This window comes from Bactrocera tryoni, chromosome 4 (assembly GCF_016617805.1).
Source record: "Bactrocera tryoni isolate S06 chromosome 4, CSIRO_BtryS06_freeze2, whole genome shotgun sequence".
NCBI classification, from domain to species: Eukaryota; Metazoa; Arthropoda; class Insecta; order Diptera; family Tephritidae; genus Bactrocera; species Bactrocera tryoni.
In genome coordinates this window covers 36,758,224-36,775,813 of record NC_052502.1, presented here as the reverse complement: position 1 = coordinate 36,775,813, position 17,590 = coordinate 36,758,224, and the positions used below count along the sequence as shown (strand labels likewise).

The following is a 17,590-nucleotide window of genomic DNA, read 5'->3' as shown; positions in this document are numbered from 1 at the left end:
TTTGCTGTAACCAAAGTTCCCCCAAGTCCATTATACTCTTACTATTACACACTTGTTTGTTATATCTCACCTTTATGGCGTTATATCCACTTGCAAGTCGGAAAAATGCGCTTTTTTGAAGAGGCATTTTATTTAACAAATAAATACAAAAAGGCATATTGACGGAGTTTAATGTATTTTAATAATCGGTGATTAATTTTGAAAAAAATTGGAATCTCTTTATTTTATAGGCAATCTAGCAATGTCTTATAGTAATCAAAGAAGGTCGTGTGAAAATTATAAGTCGGTCCGTCCTGCCGTTTCGGATAAAATTTCCACACTGACTTTAAAAAGACAACAGTATTTTTTTATTTTTAGGGCGCGGTTGAATATACAATTCCCAATTCGACATAGTCGAATTCTTAGGAAGAGATTTTACCTACATAACTGATGTTTATAACTCCAATTTTGACTAGACTCAAATTAATTTATTTGAATAAATAGCAAGATATTTAAAAGTTTCGAATATCTTTTTTCATGTCTTCATCACAAAACTTAAAAAAGCACTGCTTTTGGTAAAATGTGTTCAAACCCGACTTAGCGGCGTTTATATTCAGAGGGGACCAGATTTGGGGCTCGATACCCCGTAAACTAACATGTAACCAACAAAAAATAGGTTTTTTTTTTTAAATCGAGGAGGTAGCAAAATTATCTTCAAAACAATAATTATTTTTTATTGTTTTTTGAAGTAAGCCAAATAAAGTGAAATTCCTCAAAAAAGAATATACATTGGGACAAAAAAGGACCTGGAAATTGTAATTTAATTTTCCGGGTAAATTATATTGCGAGGAAATGTATTTTGCTAAGTTGGTAGGACTGTCCTTAATTACGATCTGTCAAGCAGTTTGCTTACAGCAGCTGCATAAGTCAGTGCAACTCAGTAGTGTGTTGTGATTTTTAAAATGGATAAAAATATCGATCTGTGGAACCCGTTTTCAGTCGATCAAAAAGATAAAACCAAATTCGCTGAAAGAGCCGAAGGCCATCCCGAAAAGTGCTTATGAAAAGTATCGTTGCCATAAGTGTATTATGCGTTTTATATACAATTTCCGAGTTCCTTTTTGTCACAATGTATTAATAAATTGTCTCATAATAGTACTTGTCTTTTTTAGACTACTTTATTTTAAGTTCAGGAATCTTAGTTGCAAACTAGTGTTTACCCACCATTTTTACTCCAGTCTGAAGTTTTATGTTTTGAACTAGTTTTTTAATTATTATATGCATTACTTGAAAACCGTTACAATGTTATATCGGTGTTTTCATTTTGTATTGTTCAAATCTTTCAAATAATAAAATATATTTACATATATACATATTTACATGTACTTCGCTCCTTCACCCCATACCTCATGACTCACTGCCATACAGTAGAGTTATTCAAATTGGTTCGTATTCGTATTAGAATTCTGTAATATTGGTTAATGAAATTTATTTCAAATTATATATTTGTTAATATTTCCACGTGTATGCATGCGCATTAAATATATATACATATTTATAAACTTTATGTATATAAATATATCAAACAGTTGTATAGTGAACTTAAATATTTTCGACTTTATCACGCATTAATTTCGAAAAATTATTTCAACATACTTTACAGTTAACCGCCATTCGAAGTCGTGGCAAATATCCAATTAATAAACTGCGCAGCTCATCGATACAGTCGATCGAATCCAACGAGATCGACTTCAACGAATTGAATATGCGACGTGAGAGCGCCGAATTGTCAACCACATAATACATAATGCGGCTGCGGAGAGAGGAGTTAGCACACAAATTGCGAGACACCATTGCACGGTTGTCCCGTTGATATTCTAATTTTTCATGTGGATATTATGTATGACAGTTATTGCGAGCATATTTATAATGAATAGGAAAACAACACACACACACACATACTGCTATTATATTACGCAAGTAGAAAATTCCAAATTAATAATTAACTTAAATTAAAATAAATTATTTTATTTAATTGCTTATTATGCCTTTAGATGTAAGTAAGTTTATGCATGTGTATATTATGCTTTTGCGGCGATTATGTTGAAACCCATATTACTATAATAATTATTATTAATTAATTATCAATAATTTTTATTTGAAATATTCTAAATAATTTGCTTGCTGCTTGCATGCCAACATTCATATAGTCTAGTATATAATATGTATTAATAATTTATTAGTAATTTGTTATAGCGTCTATACCAATTGATGATTATTATATGATTATTAACTATTAATATATTTAATTGTTGTAATTTGAAGAGCAAAATATATAAATAAGTGTATTTGTCTGCAATACGCTAGTGCAGAAGACTAAACGTTTTAACTGCGCGCTTAAAAGTATGCAAACATAATTATTATTTAAACATTTTTTTGTGGTTATAAATCTAAAGACATTTTCTAGCGTATTTAAAAACAAAAAAGTTTTAATTATTAAATATTTTTTTAATTAACATTTTTTTTAATTAAAATATATTAATTAAATTATTTTTTTTATTAAAACATATAAAAATATTTTAATTTTAAAAGATATTTTAATTAAATTAATATTTTTAATTAAAACTTTTTAGATTAAAAATTTTTTTTTAATTTCAAAAGAAATTTTATTTAAATAAATTTTTTAATTAAAAGTTTTTGGATTAAAATATATATTTTTTAATTAAAAATATTTTTAATTAATATATTTTAATTTAAAAAAAATTTAGTTAAAAAAAAAGTTTAATTAAAAAAATTACTTTAATTAATATATTTTAATTAAAAAAATGTAATTAAAAAATTAATTTAAATTAAATATTTTTGTAATTAAAGTTTTTAAATTAAAATATATTAATTAAATTAATTTTTTAATTAAACTTTTTTTATTAAAATATTATATTACTTGAAAATATGTTTAATTAAAAAAGTATAAAAAAATATTTTAATCAAAAAATTTTAATTAACAAATTACTTTAATTAAAATATCTTTTAAAATTAAAATATTTTTTATATGTTTTAATAAAACAAAATTAATTTAATTAATATATTTTGTTTAAAAAAATTAGTTAAAAAATTAATGTAATTAAAATGTTTTTTAATTTTTTTTTTATTAAAATTTTTTAAAAAATTTAAAAAAAAATTAAACCCGCACACACAGACATTAAATTTACAATACAGATAAAAAAGTGTGTTTACATTAAAATTGATATACAAATTATAAGTGAAGCGTATAAATAATTATGAAAGATATCAAAAAATATAAACCACTAATTGCCGATTAACTAAGCTGTCGTAAAATAGTAGCTGAAAGGAATTTCGCAAACTGAATTGCAGCGAAAAAGATTTGTCTCAAACTGAAAATGTTTTTATACATATGTACATTTATGACTTTTTCATAAATACATACAAACATACATACATATGTAGCGTTAGTTTATACAAATATGCATTATGTATTATTAAAACAAATTATGGCAATGAAAAACTAGAGTGTGAAAACTAGACTACAACAACAACTATGATTATAACTTAAACTTAGCTAAAAACTAACGGCATTGAACGAGTAGAAATGTCGGTGGCGCATAACGAATATTTGACCACACATACACATACAGGCATAAACTTATAATACGTAAAGTAATCAACATATTTTTGGCGGGTATTCACTGTTGAGTGAGAAGGTACATTGAAATAAGTGGTTGATATGGCAGAAAAGTTTAGAATGCCAATTGAAATAAAGCGAAAAAGAAAGTGGAGCTAAAATGTATATCTTTTTCGCATAACAATTACATGCTCGCAGGTTTTAAAGACAGAAATTTGATTTTTTTTAATTTTAGTATTTTTTTTTTTAATTTTTTTAAAAAACTCATCTTAAATTTAAAATTTAAAATTAAACCAAATTGAGCTCAACATCCTCTTACTCACTTACAAAAAAAAAATTCAACATTTCAGTACACAACTCTATGCAGCGAATACCGCCATTAAAATTTTAATATAATATTGTTCCATATTAACTTTTACAAACAGACATAAATCATAAATATGTACTATTACAGGTATTTTCTGAAACACATGTGGCCAAAATTAAACAAATTCAAATAAAAAGGCAATTATACTCTTTGACAAAGTTGGTAGAAGACGCGAAATTATGAATATATTAAAAGTTTAAGCAAAAAAAGGCAGACAACAGTCAATATACATATAAATACATACACATAATTAATTATAAAAGGGCTATCCACATATAATTCGATATTGTTTTTGTTAAAAATGCATGCAAATGATATTAAGTGACTGACCAAAAACACGCAAAATATTCGATTTTTTATAAAACACATTTGCGGGTTTATTTGTAGTAAAAACTAGTTATATTTGAAGTGAAACAAAAACTAACCTAAAAGTTTTAAACAGTTTGTCGTGGCCGTAAGAAGTCTTGGCTTAATGAAAATCCATTACATGCACACAATTAAATACAGAAAGTCGCTGGTTAAAGTTATGTTTTATAGTGTTTTTAAAATTCTACAAATGCAACAACAATTTGCTAACGAAAAAATAAAAAATATTATTAAATTGTTTTCACACAATAATTCGCGTTTACTTCAAATTTATTTTTTATTATATTTCAAAAAATTGGTTTGAGAGAACAGCCTAAGAAATCCCTGCCCAATAGCTATATACTATGTTTATTATTAATACAAACATATGTACATATATATATTAAGCCGCAGTTCCACAATTTTTTAGCTGTACGATTTTATTATTATTATTGCTATTATTATTATAAATACTATAATTACTATTATTATTATTATAATTATTGTTATTTTAAAATACTGTATTTACTTATATACAAACATACTTCATATACATACGTGTAATGTGCAATATCAGTCAGTGACAAAAACACAGTTTAACGAATTTTTGAGTTTCTTGTTGTTTTAAGTAATTATTAGTATTAGTTTTTTTATAAACTTGTTGAAGCAAGTAACTGCCACAGCGATAAAGTATTGAAAGGCATATAAGCCTGCATAAAAGCAGTGAAATTAGGATGTACATATTTATAATTTTAGCGCAAAAGTAGTATTTTATGTTTGCGTATTGAAGCATAAGAATTTAAATAATTTTAACTAAAGCGAAACTTTTGCGAAAAGCATAAAGCGGCGAGGTCAACTGTGCGCTTTGGGCGAACGAGAAAGCACAATTATGTTTAATATAATTAACAATTTTATAAAAAAAGAAGTTTATTCAGATAAAAAAAAAACGAACTCATGCGTGCATGTGTATAAGTACTCCATATAAATATTATGTATGTATGTATATTCTAAAATATTAATTAGATGATTTCTATTTTTTGAATTTAAAATTTTATGCATTTTTAAATTTTTTTTTTCATTTTTTAGTTATTTTCATTGTTTAGTATTATATATTTTTTTATTTTCTTTTTCTGTTCCTCCTTTTTATCTTTAACAATTTTATGTATGTATATACTAAAATATTATTTAGATGATTTCTATTTTTTGAATTTCAAATTTTATGTATTTTTTAATTTTTTTTTTTAAATTTTTTAGTTATTTTCGTTCTTTATTATTTTATATTTTTATTTTTTTTTAATTTTTAAGTATTTTTTTTCTGTTCCTCCTCTTTATCTTTAACAATTTTATGTATGTATATACTAAAATATTATTTAGATGATTTCTATTTTTAATTGAATTTCAAATTTTATGTATTTTTTTTAGTTTTTGAATTATTTTCGTTCTTTTATTTATTTTTATTTTTATTTTTTTTTAATTTCTTAAGTATTTTTTTTCTGTTCCTCCTCTTTATCTTTAACAATTAATCTATTTTTTTAATTTTTATAAATTCTTTTACATTTCTTGTTTTTTTTAACTTTTTTTCTGTTTTCTTCTTCTTTTCCTTCCTTTTTATCGTTAACAGTTTTCGATATATTTCTCAATTTTTTTTAATTTTAATATTTACGTATTTTTTATTTTTTTAATTTGTTTTTTTTTACTTTTTTATATGATTTTCGATAAATTTTTAAAATTTTTTTAATTTTAATGTTATTGTGTTTGAGTTTTTTATTTTTTATATTCTTTTACAATTTTTTATTCATATTTTTTTATTATATCATATTTTTTTTAAATTTTTTAATTTAATCTTTTTATGGTTGATGTTCTTTTAATTTTTTTTAATTTTAATTTTTTTCTTCTTTTTTTCTTTCTTTTTTATTCTTAACAATTTTCGGTTAATTTTTTTAAATAATTTTTAATATTTTTTAATTTAAACACAGGTGTGTAAAATTGGTCGTTTAAGGGGCTATATTCACTTACAAAACAAAAATAACGCGTTTTTTTGTAATTTTTGTTTTTAAGAGAAATTTGAAGTATTTGACAACTAAATACAAAAACAAACATTAACTAAGATCATATACTTAAATAATTTTTTTTTTTTTAATTTTGAATTTTTGAACCCTTAACCGATCATCAGGATGAATTCCGAAAAAAGGAAAAGGCTTTTTTTGCTTAACATTATCTCAAGTCCAAAAACCAAACATAAATATTAGTACAATAGATAGATAAAAATATCTAATGATGAAAGGACTTTGACTTTTGATAAAATGGCGGCTTCCAAAAAAATTTTTTTTTTGTTATTTTCTTAAAAAATTTGCACTTCAGAGTTACTTGATAAATCGAAATTTTTATCAAAAATCTGATTCCTTCGATGATTACCACTTAAATATATGTATCTAGAATTGTTTGAAGTGAACCGGTTCAGCCTTTTACGGAAAAATTTCTTTCACTGACTCTGAATACAATGTTTCGAAAAAATCGGATTTTAGATATTTACTAGTCGATATAACCCCTTAATACCGAAAATCTGCAAACGTCGTTAGTTCACCAGCGCTATCTTGAATACGATATATCGAAATAAATGCTGACTAAGCGACTCATTTTACATGGTTGCACGGTTTCCAATTTTCGTTTTCTTCTTTTGACAGCAAACAAATGCTTTATTACCGTTATTTTGTGTAAGTTTTTGTTTTTATTTTGATTTTTGTCTTTTTTTATTAATATACTTTTATTATTATTATTTTTTATTATTGTACTCTTATTTTTGTCTACTTTTGAAAATATAATATTTTATTATTATCATTTTGTTACCTTGCTCATTATTATTTAACCGTTATTATTATATTGATTTAGTTTTTAATTTTTTCTAATATTATTATTTTTTATAATATTGTTATTTACATCCCAAAATACGTCCACTTTTTAATTTTTATTATATTTTAGCCATATATATATATAATAGCTACCTAGCTGTATAAGTGCATACTCTTACTCAGTCAACATTTGTATTGTACTTACACTAATTAAAAAATGTCACTCCAAAAAAAAAAATATATATACAAGAAAATAAAAGAAAAACTATAACATATCTGAATACTTACCACTTAAAATTAAAAAAAAAGTTAACGAAAATTTATACAAAATACGAATGCATACAAGATCTTTGTGAGAAATTGCCTCAAAGCTGTATTGAAAAAATTACAAAACATTCCTAGTAGCGATTTAGAAAAAAGAGTATTTGAAAAGCCAAAAATTCTCAAAATTTCCAAAGCTTTTTCCAAGTTCAATTTTCAACTTTAAAAGCGCAGAGAATTATACATTTTATTATAAGCATTTGAAAAACTGTTATTTCATGCACAATGTTGTTGGTATTGCAATTGTTGTATTTTTTATTTTAATTTAATAAATTTAAAGTTCTTAAGTGTTGTTTAGTATTTTGTAAAAATAATTCGTCAACAGTTTTCTGAAAGCAATTTTTTGTACTACCGTTGTATGCATAAATATACAATATTTCGCAGTGAAAATCAACCGTTATAAATGTTCAATATTTCGCAATAGTGAAAATGCCAAAAATAACTCTCCTGTGACTAACATTTCTATAACAATAAAATATCCCACAGTTTTTTACAGTGAACAACTCACCACACCACTTTGACCACACTGACACACAGACAGACATCGCCACTTTACAAGTACTCGAGCACTTAATATAATTAATATATACATACTTACATTCAAAAAATAGTACGAAGAAACTTGTAGACCTAAACTTAAGTTAACTTAACTTACCACAACCGATGCTGAATAGCTGTTACGAGTACCACATACATACATACAAACAAGTGAAAGCATGAACGCTAGGGCATGTTTCCTTATTGTAAACTGTTTTTAGCCAACGTTTTTAAACGACATAATATTAGCCACTCTCATAAATAATATTACGAGACACAACCAACACACAAACACGAGCGCATACGCGAAGCAAACAGATATTACCGAAGACAAGCTAAACATTTTATGGAAGAATTATTTGTGTATTGCCAGTAAGCGAAGACTTTGAAATTGCAAACGAAATCAATGTTTAATTAATTTTAGAAATATGAAATAACAACAACAAAGAGAAATTGTGTTATTAAATAAATTATGCAAAGAAATATACTTAAAAACGTTTGTCATCCACTTACAATTTAGTGAATGAATATACTGTACTTTGATGACGAAATACAAAAACAAATACATAAATTATAAAAATTGCAAATAAAACCCTTGAAATCAATTAAGCAGTATTGTATTATTCTCCACAAAAATACGTTATAGTGAGTATTGAATAGCAATAACAACATTCCAAAGCAATTCTACTAAAAATGGTCGAATCACGGAATATTATTAAAATTTCTATCCTGTTTTTGTTGTCCAACTGAAATTTTTTAATGCAGAAATATAGCGCAAGCGATGCTCTACACAGTGCCATTTTCAGAACAAATTTCCGACCACCGGTTTTCGAGATATTCAACAAAAACAGGTAAAAACCGTCGAATTACCAACAAAATATAATATCTCTAGACACCTATTTTAGCTAGGTCAAAATTTTTGATGCAGAAATATAGCCCTAGCGATGCCCTAAACAGTGCCATTCTCAGATCGAATTTCCGACCTCCGGTTTCCGAGATATTCAATAAAACTCGGGTGCATATCGGAAAAAACCGTCGATGTGACACCAAAATTTATTTTTTCTGGGCCACCTATTTTACCTAGGTCAAAATTTTTGATGCAGAAAGATGCCCCAGGCGATAACACTGGCCATACAATTTACAGAAAAGTAATTCCTCCAGCCGTTTCCGAGATATTCGACAAAAACCCTTCCGCGGCTACCTACTATGCACTTCTGGGCGCCTAGTACAAATCCTGGAATTAGCTGCAAATTTTCAATGTTTCTGACGCGCTCGGTGAGTATGGGTGAAATGTTTTAATGCAGAAATGTTGCATACCAAAGGGGGCAGGATGTGGACTACTTGGAAATTTATTTTCTTTTCCGGCTACAGACCAATTGCGTATGTATTGTAAAATTTGCAGGAAGTACGACGAAAATCGACATTTCTGAAGTACCAGTGGGGGCTATACGAAAAAAATTTATACCACTGTATTGCCCAAGTCATGGGGCACATTATGCCATTTTCAAAAATTCATTTCCGCTTCCGGTTGGAGAGCTATTTCAATAAAACTGCTAAAAATTCTCAAATTTTGAAAGAATGGTAAAAATTTTTAACCATTTTCGCAAGTAAGGTCAAAATTTTTGATGCAGAAATATAGCCCTAGCGATGCCCTAAACAGTGCCATTTTCAGATCGAATTTCCGACCTCCGGTTTCCGAGATATTCAACAAAAACCGGGTGCATATCGGAAAAAACCGTCGATGTGACACCAAAATTTATTTTTTCTGGGCCACCTATTTTACCTAGGTCAAAATTTTTGATGCAGAAAGATGCCCCAAGCGATAACACTGGCCATACAATTTACAGAAAAGGAATTCCTCCAGCCGTTTCCGAGATATTCGACAAAAACCCTTCCGCGGCTACCTACTATGCACTTCTGGGCGCCTAGTACAAATCCTGGAATTAGCTGCAAATTTTCAATGTTTCTGACGCGCTTGGTGAGCATGGGTGAAATGTTTTAATGCAGAAATGTTGCATATGAAAGGGGGCATGAATTCTACTACTCAGAAAAATATTTCCATTTCCGGTTGCTGGGCAGTTGCGTATTTATTCAAAAATTCGCCGGAAACGCGACGAAAATTGACATTTGTGGACTGCCGGAAGGAGTTATGTGAAAAAAAATGTATACTATTATATTGCCCAAGTGATGGGGCACACTATGCCATTTTCAAAAACGCATTTCCGTTTCCGGTTGATGAGTTATTTCAGTAAATCTGCTAAAAATAGTCGAAATAGAGAGAAATATAAAATTTTTTGTCTAATTTTTGTTGGCTAGGTAAAATCTTTTGATGCAGAAAGATAGCCCAAGCGATAACAAGCGCTATAAAAGTTTTCAAGAAATATTTCCTCAACTTGTTTCCGAGACATGCGATGTTTCTTTTGACGATATTTCATATACAGATTGACTGCGTCGTAGTTGTACCTAAGGGTTTCCGCTGTTACAAAATATTCAGTAATTATAAATAAATATCATTAATTTTGTAATTGTGCATATGTGTTAGTACTTATACGAATTTATTAATCAACAGTATCATAATGTCGCGTATTAGGTGATAATATTTGGCGTTTACAATATTGCACTTGATATACATATGTATGTGTAAATGAAATCTCGTTGCCTCCTACATACTCGTACAAATGTCTGGATGTATGCACAAATGCATCTTAATTCCTAATGCAATGTTATTTGACTAAAACTTAAATAATTGTCTTTTTCATATTGTCGTCCGTAGCATTGTCTTGCCGCAATATTAGCCGAAGTGTAATTACATTTTCGCATTGTAAATAAATGTTGGTACATAGATTAACTCTATATATATGTGTGTATATGTAAGAATAACAATCATATGTGTGTATGGGGTATGCGTATGTGGATATTCAAAGGTTAGAGTCAGCAATGGCTGACACACACATATGCAGATTAGTAGTCATCATTTGGCCATCCAACAATTGGCTAACTTGTAGTACACATGTATGTATATGTATGTTTGTAAGCATATATATATACATATATATACTAAATTCACTTATGACAAATTGAAAGTTTAAATTAAAATACTTATATAACACTACCTTTCCCTTGACTAAACTGTTGCTGTTTTGGCTTTTTGTTTTTTTCGTTGTCCCCAATTATAAAGTGTCTCCGGTGTGTGGCTTAAAACTAAAAGAATATTTTATTGTCAATTTTATTCGCTTCCCTTTGGTTTCGTTTCACTTTTCCAGTAACTCGACTCATTGGCACTTTAGAGAACGCTCTCGTCTAGTACTTTCGCTTGCCGTCTGTGTGCATGTGTGTGTGTGTGTGTGGATGGGTGGGTGCAACTGCGTCTACTCATCCAAGCAGATAGTGCGTAGAATGGCCTCCACCACTGAGTAAGGATCACAGTTGGAGCTCGGGCGACGATCTTCGAAATAGCCCTTGCCATCATCGTTCACACCGCGCGGTATACGTATGGAGCAGCCACGATTGGCAACGCCGGCGCTGAAATCATTGATCGAGCTCGTCTCATGCTGACCGGTAAGACGACGTGCATTGTCCTGACCCTGTTTGGGATCGTAGGCGCGAATGTGACGCTCGTGATGCTTTGAGAGTTTCTCAACGGCATTGAGGATTTCCCTACGAATACGAAAATAAATGAAATAGTGTAAAATAAAACCTCACTTAATGGAAGTATATACGAATGTGTGTGTGTACTCACTTGATGCCGCCATCCTCACGCATTTTCTTGGTGGAAACGTTGGTGTGTGCACCGGCGCCATTCCAATCGCCCGGCATGGGTTTGGGGTCCAAAGTGGCGACAATCTGTAAATAATCTTTAGCTTTTAACAACATCCAGTAGTATAAGCTGCTGCCAGTACTTACACCAAACTCCTCGGATATGCGATGCAAGAGGAAACGTGACATCCACAAATCGTCACCAACTGAAATACCGAGACAGGGTCCCACCTGATATTCCCATTGGGCGGGCATCACCTCAGCATTGGTGCCAGACACTTTGATGCCGGCATACAAGCAGGCGCGGTAATGTGCATCAACAACATCGCGGGCATAGACCTTTAGAAATAAAAATAAAATAAAATTAAGTATATATATTTTGCTGCTCATCTATTTTTATCTTACTTTATTGGCGCCCACACCACAGTAGTAGGGTCCTTGTGGTCCGGGGAAGCCATTTTTGGGCCAACCCAATGGATGTCCATCAAAATCGAGGAATGTATACTCTTGCTCAATGCCGAACCAGGGCTCTTCGTCCTTGCACTTATTCACTACTTCCTGACACGATTTGCGGTTATTGGAGGCGGTGGGTTCGCCGTCGAAACGGTAGGTATCGCACATCACCAAAATATTATTGCCACGTCGGAAGGGATCCTTATAAATTGCGACTGGATACAGGTAGGTGTCCGAGTTGGAACCCTCGGCTTGATAGCAGGAACTGCCATCGTAATTCCAAATAGGCAATTCTGAAAAGAAAACATTGGTATTACTAGCGAGAACTTCAATAGCAAGATTTGCAAAAAAAGTTTATAAAATAAAAGTTTAGACTATTTTAGAGTAGTTCCTCTGCTTTAGTCCTATTTTAGCTCGACAGATTTTGAGATTCCTAGCGTTTGTTTCAGTGTTAAATTGGAATTGTTTCGAGAATCTGCTGTATAAAAGTTGCAACTCTAAGCTTGGTAGGTATTTAGACCATCTATAAAAGATGTTGAGACGTTGAATATTTTTGGTTGAGGCCATCTATACAGAGATGAATATGGTGAATATAGGTAACGATTAAAAATTACATCGAATGAGTGAAGGAAATTTCGCCTGGAACTCAGAGAGTTGCCGTAAAGTTCGCAACATATCTTACAGATCGACTAAAGACTGTGAATTGTCAGGTAGTGGTGGTAAAAAAGATGGTGGTCAACGGCAACCAAACAAAAATCATCGCACAGCGACCTAATGTGCCAGATTTGCCTAACTGTTCGTATTTTCTATGCACCAAAGACAAACTTCCACTTCAATAAATGTCTTCAAATGAAGTCATACGAGTATAAATGATTCCGGCATTAAAGCCATCAAAAGGCCCAAATGCATGCAAAGTGCGAAGGTCGAATAAATTATTTCAATGAATCAACTTTGTTTTTCTAGTCTGAAGCAGTTATTCTATAAATCGCAGATATCTCAATGTATACCAAGAAAGCAACGAGAGATTGTTAACAGACATCGCTTAAAAGCTTTGCCACCGACTACAAGATCTATTAACATATTAAGGTTCAGCACAATTATTTAAAAGTATCCTCTTCGACATCAAGATATATTTAGATCCGTAACAAACCTTAGGGTGCTACATAATTTAAGATTAAAAAAAATAGTTTTTTAGAAAAATTTCGGACCATTTTAGTATTTTTTTTTTATATTTCATAAGATTGCACCTTCAAGGGGTTACATAGGTTTAGGGGTTTCAAAAAATCGGTTTTTTATGGTTCTAAAACATATATATACTATATGTATATATAATATAACAATATTGTCCTAAATTTTCAAGTTGATCCGAGTAATAGTTTCGGCGATACAGCCTTGAGAACTTGTGCGCTCGATGCTAACTAGGCTAAGAGCGCCGTCTTTAAGCGCTTGTTTTCGAATCTCTGTTTTTGAAGTTGGTTGGTAAGATTTCTCGAGAACTACTCAACCGATCTTCATGAAATTTTACATAAGTCTTTAAGATACAATTCTTAAATTAAATTATTCTAGTTTTTTGTCTATTGTTTTTTTTTCAAAAATTTCAGAATTTTTTTGTTCATAGTTGAGCAATTCACAACCTCTCGTAAAGCATCGTAAAATCGTAAAATTATAAAAAAACAAGTGTAAAAATTTATAACTTTACGATTTTACGATGCTTTACGACAGGTTGTGAATTGAATAAGTGTATATTTGTAGCAATAAAAAAATCCAATAAAATATTTAATTTTTTGTGTGAGAAAAAATTTGTTGAAAAAAGGCTGTTTTTTACCCAAGGAAACCCATGTACACTTAAGATAAAGATAATAATAAATAACAAAGATTTTTTTTTTATTTCAGACCATTATAATTTTTTTTATAGTTTAAAAAACAAAAAATTCAAATCAATGTCTCACATAGGTTTTTTGAATTAAAGGGTTCTAAAGTGTAGCCGCTCAGTGCAATCAGCTCAAAGATTTTTCAAATTTGCTGGAGCGAAATGATCCGATGACGATCAAGTTTTTTCTCTATGTTCTGTATACGCCATAGTACTCCATACAAGTTTTGGCAGAACAAAAAACTCAAAAGGTTTGAAATTGTCTGTTTTTTTTAATGTAGCGTTTAGTCAAGTTTTGATTTTTTGCGGACAATATCTTCAGTTCATTTAGTTTTTTTTTGTGTTTCATCCATGAAAAAGTCCGAAACCACTGCCGCAATAGGCTATCAACTCGAAAACTATTTAATGTTTTGTTTTTTAATAAATTGACTGTCTATACTTAGAATGTGTATAAATATAACTAAAAATTTGATAGAGTATTTTTTTCTGCCAAAAATCGCTTTTTGTTTTATATACATATGTACATTAACATCATATTTTACATATTATTACTACCGGCAAGCGGAACAAAAATTAATTAAATTGCAGCTAATATCAAAAGCGGCTAGGTAAGACACCAAGCGGGGGTGTGTAACACATTGTAAAGTGTGGCGCGCATCAAATTGTCTAGAGACCACCTGATCCGGCTGGCGCATACATACATACATATGTGCAAATATCCGAATGCTTGTGTAGATGCATGTGGCTGAAGGTCGTTGAGGTTGCCAAACTTGGCGGAAAAGCAACACATGTACATTTAAACACATGCATATATGTATGTATATAAATTTACATTAACAATATATATATTATACATATATATATTCATATATTTGTTTGTTTGTATGCAAGCGGCATTCTGCTTCCACCAGCTATTTAATACTTGGTTTGTTTCGCTTTTAACATTTGCTACCAACTGCAACTACCGGCATCAGTGAATGAAACAACAAAAATAACGACAACATTGTTGAATGCAATTCGAATATACTTATACTAGGTGCGTTTCAGAGTAAACAGGACTTTAAAAAAAAAAAACAGAACAAATGGTTTTTTCGGCAAAAATAATTTGTTTTATTCAAAATAGTCTCCTTCTGCTTCAATATAGCTTTTTGCACTGTCCAAAAGCATGTCGAACGAGTGTTTTAGCTCGTTGGCCGGTATGGCCGCCAGTATGACGGACAAGCTTTTTGAATGGCCTCTACGTCTGCATAACGCTTTCCTTTCATGGGCAAATGCATTTTTCCGAAAAGGAAGAAGTCGCACGGTGCCATATCAGGTGAGTACGGGGAGTGGTTAATGGTTTAAATGTGATTTTTGGTCAAATAAATAGTCACAAGCATTGATCGATGAGAGCAATTTTTGGTCGTCAGTCAGTTTGTGCGGAACAAACCGTGCACACCTTTCGTAAGCCCAAATATTCGGTCAAAACGCGATAAATCGATGTTTTGGAGATGTTCAATTTCATTTCAATGTTGATCGTCATTTATGTTCTCACGACCACTTTGAAAACGTTGAAACCACCCGTTCACTCTGCTACGCGATAGGCAATCATCGCCATAAACTTGTTTCATCAATTGAAACCTTTCGGTAAAATTTCTACCAATTTTAAAACAAAATTTAATGTCGGCTCTTTGTTTTATGCTCATTTCCGCACCGATAACACAAACATACTGGCACTTAAAATGCAATAACTTCACTTCCAATCGAGGAAATCTCATGAAATTCTGACTGGAGAATCGATCGAGATTCTAACGCACCAGTCGACATATAGATGACGCCACCAGGGGGTTAGATTCAAAAAGCCCTGTTTACTTTGGAACGCACCTTGTACTTATATATGCATATGTATACTCGTATATGTACATTCATGTGTGTGTGCATGTATTCACTTGTATATATGCACATAAATTTGTGAATGCATATATGAATCACTGACTGTCTAGCTATGTTAGTTTTTGCTGACTTGTTAATATCATTTCGTGACACACACACATGTAAACACCCACACATATTTGCATGTTGCTTTGTTTTGTTTTTCCTTTCTTTTCTATTTTGCTCGAAATTCACATTTGCCTGCCTTTCTTTGCATCTTATACCTAAGATAATTTGTTTTGCTACGCGATTCGCTTAAACACCTACATACATACATATATACATATATAAATAGTTATATAGTATACATATAAAAATTTACATATGTACATACATATACATATATACGTGCATAGTATATTCACACATTTGCGCGCTATCTTTTGTGTCATTTCCACATACTTGTGCATATATATTTGTTTGTTTACGTTCAACAGCTGATCGAGGTGACATTTGGTTTACACCCATTTGTTAAATACAGCGCAAATACGCGTGCACAAGTGGAATATTATAAGATTTCAGTTCACAACGGAAAAGTCAGCGGATTCCGCTTAAAAAAAAACAACAACAATAATGAAAATATAACAAAGGAGCAGATAATTGCTTTCTTTGATCGCAGCCGTACTTTAGATACACACGCAATTATATTATATTAATTATACTATATGTCACGTGTTCACTTAGTTGCTGTTCTACAGCTTGCTTTATATTCGAAAAGCTTTACTTAAGGTAAACCGGTTTAAGAGACATCCGAAATTAGAGAAATGAGAGTATTCAGCAAATAAGACGGAGACAGGGTTACGATGTGGATTGTTAATAAACTTGTTTAATACAAAACCACAATATACTGCTAAGCGAAATAGTTTTTTTAAGATAACCACCGTTATATGCGAAAAAGCTAAACTAGCCGTTCCCATGACAGTCGAGTCTACGTAACCGAAACGAAACTGTCAACTCGGCAGAATTCTGCCGCTACAGAAGCAACAAAACTAAACCGGGTAGCGTAGAGATTCTCAAATTTAGACCCGAGTTTTTATATATGAAGAGCATTACTTATTATTTACTTCCGACATCATTGTTGTTGCTTCAGTAGTCTATTGTGTTGATAGCTTAACTGATAACATTCAAAACGGCTTACAATGGTTCATGGTTGTTCACTAAAAGTAAACAGTAACACGAACATTGTTCTATCTTAAGGGGTTAGGTGGGTTTGCAAATTTCAAAAAAAATGTTTTTTTTCTTTGTCTTATAAAATTTCAATATTCCTCTGGTATATTGTCATAAATTTTCATGTTGATACAGCTTTGAGAACTTGTGCGATCGAGGCTACCTAGGCTCAGTGTGCCGTCTTTAAACGCGTTTTCTCGAAACTGTGTTTTTGAAAACGGTGGACACGATTTCTCGAAAAATTATGGACCGATTTAGTTCAAATTGTATACACATCTTCAAAATAACACTATCTAGTTGTTGAAAGAAGGATTTTTTTTTTGATTCATTACAACTTATTTTTTTTTAACAAATAAATGGCGAAAATTTTACCAAAATTTGAGATTTTTTGTTCA

General features: G+C 30.4%; 2 protein-coding genes across 6 annotated transcripts in view; one reads left to right on the top strand and one right to left on the bottom strand.

The window, feature by feature from the left end:
* LOC120773853 (ecotropic viral integration site 5 ortholog) overlaps nt 1–2,442 on the top strand; it is a 79,089-nt gene extending 76,647 nt beyond the window's left edge. For all 5 annotated transcript variants that reach the window (XM_040102995.1, XM_040102993.1, XM_040102994.1 and 2 more), the window contains one exon: nt 1,643–2,442. In XM_040102995.1, the coding sequence (XP_039958929.1) occupies nt 1,643–1,780 (138 nt within the window). In that variant the 3' untranslated portion in view covers nt 1,781–2,442. The remainder of the gene's footprint in view (nt 1–1,642) is intronic.
* An 8,109-nt stretch (nt 2,443–10,551) lies between these two features.
* LOC120773729 (glutamine synthetase 2 cytoplasmic) overlaps nt 10,552–17,590 on the bottom strand; it is a 28,786-nt gene continuing 21,747 nt past the window's right edge. The window contains exons 3-6 of the mRNA XM_040102785.1: nt 12,200–12,540; nt 11,942–12,133; nt 11,778–11,881; nt 10,552–11,695 (exon numbers count right to left, since the gene is read on the bottom strand). Of these exons, the coding sequence (XP_039958719.1) occupies nt 11,407–11,695; nt 11,778–11,881; nt 11,942–12,133; nt 12,200–12,540 (926 nt within the window). The 3' untranslated portion in view covers nt 10,552–11,406. The remainder of the gene's footprint in view (nt 11,696–11,777; nt 11,882–11,941; nt 12,134–12,199; nt 12,541–17,590) is intronic.